The sequence below is a fragment of the Erinaceus europaeus genome, chromosome 13 (genome assembly GCF_950295315.1).
Source record: "Erinaceus europaeus chromosome 13, mEriEur2.1, whole genome shotgun sequence".
Classification (NCBI taxonomy): Eukaryota; Metazoa; Chordata; class Mammalia; order Eulipotyphla; family Erinaceidae; genus Erinaceus; species Erinaceus europaeus.
Window position 1 is genome coordinate 38,574,356 of NC_080174.1, and position 11,193 is coordinate 38,585,548.

Sequence of the window (11,193 nt, forward strand, 5' to 3'; positions counted from 1 at the left end):
GAAACAACTGTTAATTTCCATAACTGTGAAATCTTTAAGTACCTTATGTAGACACAAGTCAATCCAAGCAAGTGTGATTAGTGGATTGAATAGTACTGAGAGAAGGACCTCATAACACATCACTACAATGGTTAAACCAAGAAAAAACATTGGAGAAATGAACCAGGACAAAAGCACAGATACAATAAGCCTGACTGAAACTACAGGATAGAGGGATGGTATGGGGGAAGCATTATTAGGGCAGAGAGGGGAGGGAAAAAATGAGTGTTGAAAGAAGAGTAGGTATGATTTTCCCCCTCTTGTTTTTTATATTTTTTATTAATATTTATTAGAGACAGCCAGAAATGGAGAGGGAAGGGGAAGACAGAGAGGGAGAGAGACAGAGAGACACCTGCAGCCCAGCTTCATCACTCGTGAAGCTTTCCCCATGCAGGTGGGGACTGGGGGCTTGAACCTGGGTCCTTGAGCACTGTTAGCATGTGAGCTCAACCAGGTGCCCCACCACGTGGCCCCTGCCCCGCCCTGTTTTGTTTTGACTAGAGCACTGCTAAGTTTTTGCTTATCATTGATATTGGGCGTCAAATTTTCAAGCTCAGAGCCTCAGTCATGTAAAATCTGTTGCATAAATCACTGTGTTATTCCCCAGATCTATTGATGTGACCATTTTGCCCAATACTGAACTTGCTTTGGAATTCAAAGACAGTTCAGAGGACCTATTATCTAATTGGAAAAACAATATCATACATAGGTCAGCAAGGAAGAACTTTTAGAGTAGCAGCATTGCTCAACTGAAGGTTCAAATTGCTTGCTGCTCAGAAGGTTAGTTAACTGAGAGACAAAATTTGGCAAAAGAAAAGAAGATTTCAATCACGATCTAGTCAAACCTGAGAAGATAGCACATTCATGTCTCAAAAAAAAATCTTGTACTCAGGTTGAGGCTCAGGGCTTTAAAAATGTAGTGGGGGGAAGGGGGCCAAGTCCTTTGACTGTCGATCTGACAAGAGGAGGCTTTGACACTTGGCTGTTTTTTGGACTGGAAGGGTCCTGTCTCAAGGAATGTGTCATTAGTTTGGTGGTCTGGTCACTTGTAAATCTTTGAGATAAAATTATTAAATAGCCACACTTCATATTTCCCTTGTGTCCTGGCAATCAGAGGTTGCTGGTGCTGCACCCACCCCCACACTCCTAAGCAGAATAGCCTGAGGTATCCCTGTGAATATAAGAGCTGTTAGGGTAGAAATCCAGGTTGCCTGGAGCCACTGCTCCTGGAGGCCATTTTTTCCCCATTTTTGTTGCCCTTATTGTTGTTGTTATTGTTATGGTTGGATAGGACAGAGAGAAATTGAGAGAGGAGAGGAAGACAGAGAGGGGGAGAGAAAGATAGATATCTGCAGACCTGCTTCACCGCTTGTGAAGTGACTCCCCTGCATTTTGGGAGCTGGGGGCTTGAACTAGGATCCTTACGCTGGTCCTTGCGCTTCACACCATGTGTGCTTAACTCTCTGCACCACCACCTGGCCCCCAAATAAATCTTTTAAAATGTTTAATAAAGTAGAATTTTTTGAATATACAAATAAAGTTTTAATAATACATAATCATGTTCTTTTCTTTTTTTTCTTTATTGGAGGATTAATGCTTTACAAACAACAGTAAAATACAGTAGTTGGTACTTGTGTAACGTTTCTCAGTTTCCCACATAACACTCTAACTCCCTCACCTACGTCCTCCTTCACCATCATATTCCAGGACCTGAACACTCCCCCCAGCCCCAGAATTGTTTAATTTGGTGCAATACACCAAATCCAGTCCAAGTTCTACTATTTGTTTCCCTTCTGTTCTTACTTTTCTTATTTTTTCTTTTAAAAAAGTATTTATTATTATTTATTTTTAATCTTTTATTTTATTTTATTATTAGATAGAGACAGAGAGAAATTGAGAAGGGAGGGGAAGATAGAGAGGGAAAGAGACAGAGAGACACCTGCAGCTCTGTTTTCCCTCTGCAGGTGGGGACCTGGCACTTGAACCTGGGTCCTTGCACATTGTTATGTGTGCACTTAACCAGGTGTGCCACCACCTGGCCTCTGCTGTTATTCTTCAACTTCAATCTGTGAGTGAGATCACCCCATATTCATTCTTCTATTTCTGGCTTATCTCACTTAACATGATTCCTTCAAGCTTCATCCAAAATAAGGTGAAGAAAGTGAATTCATCATTTGTAATAGCTAAGTAATATTTCATTATGTATGTACACCGCAACTTCCTCAGCCACTCATCTGTTGTTGGACACTGAGGCTGCATCCAGGTTTTGGCTATTACAAATTGTGCTGCTATTAACATAGGTAGATACATATATTAAAGTAGAAATTTATTAAGAAGTTATTCAGGGGGCTGGGCAGTATCACAACCGGTTAAGAGCATATGGTGCAAAGTGCAAGGGTCAGCTTAAGGATCCTTATTCGAGCTCCTGGCTCCCCACCTGCAGTGGGGGTCGCTTCACAAGTGGTGAAGCAGGTCTGCAGGTGTCTCTCTTTCTCTCCCTCTCTCTGTCTTCCCCTCATCTCTCTCTCCATCTCTCTCTGTCCTATCCAACAACAACAGCTATAACAACAATAACAGTGGCAACTACAACAAGGGTAACCACAAGTGCCCGGATAGCCTGAGGGTACTTCTTCCCGAGCTAGTGCTCTCTGGGCTGGAGAGAACTCAACTGGAGCCGATCTAGGCTGCTGCGTGGGAGAGGGATCAGGAACTCGTGCAGCACTAACTTCGCAGGAGATTTACTCTGGAACTCTCGGATCCGGAAAGCAATTTCTAAGTGTCTTTAATCAGAAGAGCAGCTGTTTTTATACTCTCCAAGTAGGGTGGAAACAGGATGTGATATAGAGAGGTGGAGCGAAAAGTGACTGGTGGAAGATCAGGGTGTGACAAGGAGAGGATCAGGATGTGACAAGGAGAGGGGGTGGAGCAGGTGAGAATTCTACCACTAAACCACCAATGCCCTGGAGGGAGTGTGGTGCTTTATGTAAATGTAAAAGTGATTTATGTAAATAGACCAAAGCTTTGAATGGGATTAAATCTATCCCTATATAGGCATATGGTTAAGCAGAAGGCAGGGGGAGCTGGCATACTATCCAACACACAAGGGCAACAAAATGGGAAAAATGGTTTCCAGGATTAGTGGATTCATGGTATGGACACTGAGCCCTAGCAATAACCCTGGAGGCAAAAGAAAAAAGAAACAAAGAAAGAAAGAAAAGAAAAGAAAAAAAGAAGTTATTCAGAGGGGCCAGTAGATAACTTACTAGAAAGGGTATGAGCCTTGCTTGCTATGTGTACAGCTGGGGTTCAACCCCTGGCACCACCTGGGAATACCATAACATTGTGAGGGGAAGTTCCACTGATGATCTCTCTTACCTGAAGTAAGAAAATAATGAAAACTTTGGACTGGGAGCACAAGGACCTGACACTGCAAAAACAACAATGAAGGACATTATCCGGAGTCTGAGAACTGGGACCCAGGTAAAATGGCCATCAGGTTTGTTTGGGTGACTGACTGGCCCTTCATGGTTTGGTCCTAGTTCATGCACAGTTTGTGCAGATGGGCTACATGAGCAGAACAAAGATAAAGAAGCTATCTTGGTTGAAGTCTATAGTATATCCATAAATAATGTCCAGCTAATAATAATAGAGGATTGCTGTATATAATTTCAAAATGACCCTTTAATCTAGAGTGAGATGTTATCACTGCGTGTGAAAAAGTGAAGACCATGGCCATGCACCTCTTATCCTAAAGGATACTTCTAGAGGAATGAGGCTAAAGCTCTGCAGCCAGGCACTTAGCTCGTGTTTTTTCTTCTAGCAACTTACAAAAACAAAAGGGGTCCATTTAGGTATGTGGATCCCTCTGCATGATCTTGCCGCATTTAGGTATGTGTATCCCTCTGCATGATCTTACTGCATGTCCCCTCACAGCAAAAACCCAAGCAAAACAAAACAAAACAAAAGCTTTGCAATTGTTGATTCCAGATCTCTGCAGTGCTCTGCAGTATCTCAGAGAAGAAGACATTATCACTAGAACTCTTCTTTAGTCCACATTACTAATACTATCCTCTGGCAAAGTCTACCCACCTTGGTGACCCAGATGACGTTTCAAAAGCTATTTATTTTTTGATTTTTTTAATTTAAAGAATTAAAAAAAATATATCTATTTATTCCCTTTTGTTGCCCTTGTTGTTTTATTGTAGTTATTATTGTTGTTGATGTTGTCGTTGTTGGATAGGAGGGGAAGACAGAGAGGGGGAGAGAAAGATAGACACCTGAAGACCTGCTTTACTGCTTGTGAAGTGACTCCCCTGCAGGTGGGGAGCTGGGGGCTCCAACTGGGATCCTTACACCAGTCCTTGTGCTTTGCGCCACCTGCACTTAACCCGCTGTGCTACCGCCGGACTCCCTAAATTTTTTTATTATCTTTATTTATTTATTGGATAGAGACAGCCATAATTCTAGAGGGAAGGGGGAATTAGTGAGGAAGAGCGACAGAGTGACACCTGCAGCACTGCTTCACCACTCACAAAGCACAGGTGGGGACCGGGGGCTTGAACCTGGGTCCTTGTGCATTGTAACATGTGCGCTCAACCAGATGCACCACCACCCATCCCCCAAAAGATATTTCTCTGATAACTTCTTGAAATAAAAATTTTTTTGGAGGGGGGTTGCAAGGGGACACCAGAAGCATTGTAATGAGATCTCTCTCTGAAATGACTGCCTGGTTCTATTTTAGAATAGTCCTATAAATGTCAACATTTAACAACAATAACTAGCTGGGGTAAAATAAAAATTGTTTTCACCTGGAGCTTACTTGGATAGTGTGCTGCTTTGCCATGTGTGTGACCCAGGTTCTTGCTCCACCCCCACTACACTGAAGGAAGCTTCGGTGTCGTAGTCTAGTTCACCCTCTCTGTGTGTCTCTTATTAAAAAATAATTCCCCAAAAATTCAATACAAAGTTTTCTGGAATCATTTTTTAAAAAAAAAAACAACAGTTTCTTATTTTACTTATTTATTATTATCTTTATTTATTGGATAGAGACAGCCAGAAATCAAGAGGGAGGGGGGTGATAGAGAGGGAGAGAGACAAAGAGACACTTGCACCCCTGCTTCACCACTTGTAAAGCTTTTCCCCTGCAGGTGGGGACCGGGGGTTCAAACCTGGGTTCTTGCACACTATAATACATGCACTCAACCAGGTGCACCACCACCTGGCCCCTGGAATCAGTTTAGTTCCACACATATTAACCACCCTCCCTTCAGACTATGCTGAGACCTTATTGAAGAGCAGAAACCCAGGGGTGAGCATGCAGCTGATCTCAGGAAAAGAAAACAAAGAAAACAACTTAACACAGTGTTGTTTTCGCCGGGCTGGCTTCACAGGCGGGTAGCAGACAACCAGGGACTCATGGTTGAGCTGTAGGCAGTATCTCTTTATTCATGCAGGACGCAGCGCAATCTAAGCCGAGCTAAGCTAAAACTAAACTAAAACGAACAATGTTGTCTTTATATATACTTCCCAAGTAGGGTGTGAACAGGATGTGACATAGAGAGGGTGGAGAGAAAAGTGACTGGTGAAAATCAGAGTGTGACAAGGAGAGGGGGCAGAGCAAAAACATATCATGAACCAGTGGGGATTGAACCAATTCCCTGCAGTGGTTATGTAAATAGAATACAGTGTTAAGCAGGGGGGATTTAAACCAAATGAAACAGAAGGGGTTTTTAGAAGTAGAATTAGAAACATACCAACAACACAGCTCATGGTTGCAGTAGAGGAGTGGATTTTGTCTTTGGGGGTTATGTTGGACTGAACAATATTTTTTATTTAAGAAAAGTTGTCTTTACTTAATTGTATAGAGACAGCCAGAAATCAAATGAGAATGGGTGATAGAGAGGGACAAAGAGAGACACCTGCAGTACTTCTTCACCACTTGCAAACCTTTCCCCCTGCAGGTTGGAACCAGGGGCTTGAACCCCAGTCCATGCACATTATAACATGTGTGGTCAACCAGGTGTGCCACCACCCGGCCCCTTGAATGATATTCCTCACATTTTTATATTTATCTATAATTTTGAATGTAACCTTATTTGGCAATAAAGTCTTTGCATATTTGACTAATTTTTAAAATATTTTATTTATTAGTGAGAAAGATAGGAAGAGAGAAAGAAAGAACCAAACATCGCTTTGGTACATGTCCTGCAGGGGATTGAACTTGGGACCTCATGCTTGAGAGTCCAATGGATTATCCAATGAGCCACCTCCCAGACCAAGATGTGATTAGTTTAATTAAGGTGAAGTCATGGTGGATTGTGTGTCCTAATCCAATAACAGAGAACAAGTGTGGTGGTGTGGGGCAGTGTGGAGATAGAGGCAGAAGTTGCAGTTATGGTGCTAAAAGCCAAGAAATACTTGGAGCCCCCAGAAGTTAAGGAATCCTCTTCTTGAAACTTTAGCCAGAACATGACCCTACTGGCACCTGGATTTTGGAGTTGTGGTTTTCAGAATGTTGAGAAAATGAATTTATTCTGGTTTAAACTACTAAGTTTGTGGAAACTTGTTGTAGGAAATTAATATAGGATCGTAAAATGAAATATGTTGAAAAGTAATGATTTAGGTAGGGAGGATTAAATAAAGGTTATGAAAAAAGGCTTTAATGCCCGAGGCTCCAAATTCAACCCCCCACACCGCCATAAGTCAGCAATGAACAGTGCTTTGGTGTCTCTCTCTCCATATATACTTAAAATAAAACAAAAAGTTATGAGTTAAATTTGCAGCAATCTGATGTTATAGAAATAGAACACTACTCCTAACCAAGGAGAATTATACTACACTAGACTTTGGAGTCAAAAGAAGTGGCTTGGGAAAAAAACAAAACAAAACAAACTACTTACCACATGACCCTGATGATTTCCTTAACTGTACCAACTGTAACTATTGTCATTATTGTTTGCTTGTTTTTGTTTTAGATAGAGGCAGGTAGAAATAGAAAGAGAGAACATCATATTGAATTTTCCTTCAAAGCAGTGAGGTCCAAACTCAAGTAACTTTTCCTTTTTACATTTTTTTATTATCTTTATTTATTGGATATAGACAGCCAGAAATTGAGAGGGAAAGGGGTGATAGAGAGGGAGAGAGACTGAGAGACACCTGCAGCACTACTTCACCACTCGCAAAGCTTTCCCCCTGCAGGTGGGGACCAGGGACTTGAGCCCGAGTCATTGCACACTGTAATATGTGTGCTCAACCAGGTGCACCACCACCCATCTTTCTCAAGTAGTTTTCCTTCCTTCCTTCCTTCCTTCCTTCCTTCCTTCCTTCCTTCCTTCCTTCCTTCCTTCCTTCTTTCTTTCTCTTTCTTTCTTTCTTTTTTCCTTTCTTTCTTTTTTTCTCTCTTCCCTTTCTCCACTTTATTGGGGTGGGAGTTAATGGTTTATAGTATAGTTGTTGACACATAGGTTTATTATTAACTCTTCCCACCAGAATATAGGAAGTGTGCTCAGTAAGCAGAGGTGATGTCTCATTTTATGGCTGGATCTCCAGGACCAAACACTGAGCCTGACTTGTGCTTGTGAGCTGGGTAATTGAGGGAATGACTAGTGGACATCTTGCAATAATTAACTCAAGACTAGCTTAATCATTAATTTTTCTTTTATTCCATTTGTGACCTCAAATAATTACACTTGTATTCATCTTCAGTCCTTGTGACACCAACAATTTCTCTTGTCTACAGTTATAAGACCCTCTGGTACGAACCAGCCTCCCTGATCCCAGTCCTCTAGGATCTTCAAAAACCTCGGCTTGTATTCTTGCTTGCTTGGTACCTGGCACATAGTAAGAGGATTTCTCCATTCCCACTTGCTCTATTTATTATATGCTACAGAGGTGTGAAGGAAACAAGAAATTGAATTGAAGGCTGACTGGGAGCAATTTAGGGATTCATAAAATCTTTGTGAATAGTTTTTTTCCCTTTCTTTCTTGGAGTTGGGTTAGACTAGGGCACTACCTGACTCCAACATAACTTCACAGGGTCTGGACTGGGGAGACATAATAGTTATATGAAAGATTTTCATGCCTGGGGCTCTGAGGTCTCAGGCTCAATTCCCAGCATGACCATAAACCAGAACTGAGCAGTGTTCTGGTCTTTCTCTCTGTGTCATTCTCTCTGAATCTCTCTCATTAAAATAAAATAAATTTACACAAAATATTAACTTCACAGGGTCAATAAAATTGTCTAAAGTTTCTGTGTCTTAAGCAAGCTCAGTCATTTCTGTAGTCCTCAGAGACCTAACAGGCTATAATGGCTGTGAATGGGGATAGTCAGGGTGTTAGAGAGAATTATTGTCCCAATCACAAGATACCCTGAATGGGAGGCTCATCAGTTACCTCTGAAAGAGGTGAACCAATACCTTTGATCGTCATGACATTAGAGTTCTTCGTTGTTCGTGGGGAAAGATGACCAGAAGGTGAGGCCTGTCATAGCTTCAGACCAAAGGAGACCCCAACAGCTAAGCAGGAACAAGTGTGGACTGGTCATCTCACCTGGTACCCTGAGGTCCCAGGAGAATAATTCATCCTTCTCAGGTTTCCTTTGAATCACTCATTGTTGAGCCTGAAGGCTCATCTAGTCCCTGTGATCTCTGGAATAAGTAGGCACTAAATCATTTTGCTGGGAAGGTTTTCCTGACCTGATAAACACAGAGCCTGTTCCAAGTCCTTTGCCTCCTGCTCTTCTTGCCTTCTCTGCAGGGTCTAGTTATCCAACAGGCGATGTGCAGACAGGCATGGTCAGGCTACCCTCCAGGGCACAGTCTCAACACCCACTAGTCACAAAGCCGACCATGTAGGCCTCTGGAACACATTCAAGTAAGATGTGATTGTCATAGCTGCTTTCTCTCCTCTAGAGAGTGAAACAATTTATGATTTGTCTGGTTTAAACTGTGGAAGACTTCTCAGCAATCTGAGCTGTATAGCCCTCTGGAGTCTGGCCAGTGGGTGATTTTTGCATCAGCCTCTGTCTCAGAGATGGAGGACCTTGGAACCTCTTCTGTTCCTTCAGGGCCAAGCCCCCTCAGGTGCTTCCTCCAATGAGCTAGGCAGTGGTGGGCGGAGGAGCGAATCTCCCCACTCCGCAGGGCATAAATGATGGGGTTTACCATGGAGTTGACAAGGCACAGCAAGGAGCAGAAGGCAAAGACCTTCTTGATCTGGTCACTTAAAGTGGTGGTCAAACTGTAGGCCATGAGGGCTAGTACTGGGAACCAGCACAGAAAGAGCACAGCCAGCACCACCCCCAGGGTTTTGGTTAACCTCACATCCAGTCTCATCCGGGCCATCCCTGGCACCTGTCTGTCCTGGTGCCCTGCCAAGCTGGCTACATGTTGATGGGCCTTCCAGAGGACATGTCCATAGGTATAGATGATGCCAGAGAAGAGGAAGGCAATGAATAGAAGCCAGCCCAGCAGATAGTCATCAGGGATCAGGGGGAAAAGCTCAGAACAAGGACGAGGACAACAGGTCCATCCCATAAGGGGCAGGTAGGAGACCAATGCTGAGAGGACCCACATGATGCCCAGGGTCACCAGTGCTCTCCCACGTGTGAGTAGGGCTTTGTATGAGGATGGGTAGCACAGACAGAGGTAGCGGTCAATGGCGGTCAGTAATAGGCTGCCCACAGAGGCTGTGAAGGTCATGGTCACACTGCCAATCTTCAGCAGAAAGACAGCCTTGGAATCCACACCATGAAAGACATGGAAATTTACAAAATTGCAGGCAAAGATCACACTGGCCAGGAAGTCAGCCCAAGCCAAGCTCCCTATGTACAGGTAGGAGGGCTTCCTGCGGAGCCGATGAGAGGACAAGATTAGGTAGAGCACAGCCAGGTTCTCCAGGGCACTTAGCAGGCCGAGAAGGGTGCACAGCACCACCACGGCTATTTTCTGAGCACTGCTCAGGATCATATAATCCTTCATGGGGTTGAGATCCAAGCCATCTTTGGAGCCATTGGCTGTTTCCATCACCCAGCATCTCTCCATCAGGTAGATCCCTTGGCTTCTACTGGACTTTCCAAGACCTTTGTTGTAGTACAATGAAAATAAGTGAGTCTTTTTCAACCAGCACAATAATAGCCTCACACAGTCACTGGTCCTTTACCCTTCTTTACCTGTGTGAATGGATCAGATGTTGAGACAGAAATTTGCATATTGTTCCATTATTTTTTGCCCTCTCTCTCTCTTAATTTGCCTCCAGGGGTTATTGCTGATGCTTGGTGCCAGCACTATGAATACACTACCACTCCTGGAGGCCATTTTCCCCTTTCTTTATTCTCTTTTCCCCCACCCCTATTTTATTAAATAGGACAAAGAGAGAAATTGAGAGGGCAGGGAAAGATAAAAAGGGAGACATAAAGAGAGACACCTGCATATCTGCTTCATCACTTGTGAAGCATTCCCACTTCAGGTGGGGAGCAGGGGCTCAAACTCCAGTCTTTGCCCATAATACTATGTGTACTTAACCAGGTGCACCACCACCCAGCTCCGTTTTTGCCCTTTCTCTAGTCTAGTGAGGTTCTTGGTTTGTACTGGTTACCTTAGAAGAGGGATGTGGGAATTCAAGAAGCAGAAGTAGCTTAGCAAGTTTTTGCCCTTTTGCTTTCAAATGTACTAATCTTAAGGCTTCTCTTCGAAAGTAAGGGAAATCTCCAAGGTAAAATTCCCATATATAAGACCTGTGGGGTTTAAATTTACAATGCAGAATTACAAAGTGCTTAAAGAAGCATGAAAAAAAATTATCACAAAAAAATCAGCAGAATTAGATTTCAAGAATTTCATATAATGTTGGGCATATATTATAAAAACATTTAATACTCCACTTTGAGCCCCCAGTTCCCTACCTGCACGGGAGTCACTTCACAAGCAGTGAAGCGGGTCTGCAGGTATCTATCTTTCTCTCCCCCTCTCTGTCTTCCCCTCCTCTCTCCATTACTCTCTGTCCTATCCAACAACGAGGACATCAATAACAACAGCAATAATAACTACAACAGTAAAACAACATGGGCAACAAAAGGGAATAAATAAATAAATAAATATTAAAAATATTTAAACCATTTAATATGATTAAACAATTAGAAATAAAAACTGGGCTTTCACT

General features: G+C 42.9%; 1 protein-coding gene across 1 annotated transcript; it reads right to left on the reverse strand.

Moving 5' to 3' along the window:
- Positions 1-7,106: 7,106 nt before the first annotated feature.
- Positions 7,107-10,201, reverse strand: CNR2 (cannabinoid receptor 2). Its single transcript, XM_007522595.2, has one exon. It carries the CDS (start codon positions 10,077-10,079, stop codon positions 8,997-8,999), a length of 1,083 nt encoding a protein of 360 aa, XP_007522657.2. The 5' UTR covers positions 10,080-10,201; the 3' UTR covers positions 7,107-8,996.
- Positions 10,202-11,193: the final 992 nt, after the last annotated feature.

Coding starts and splice junctions, on each gene's coding strand:
- CNR2 (XM_007522595.2), bottom strand. CDS start 10,079: ATGGAGAGATGCTGGGTGATGGAAACAGCCAATGGCTCCAAAGATGGC.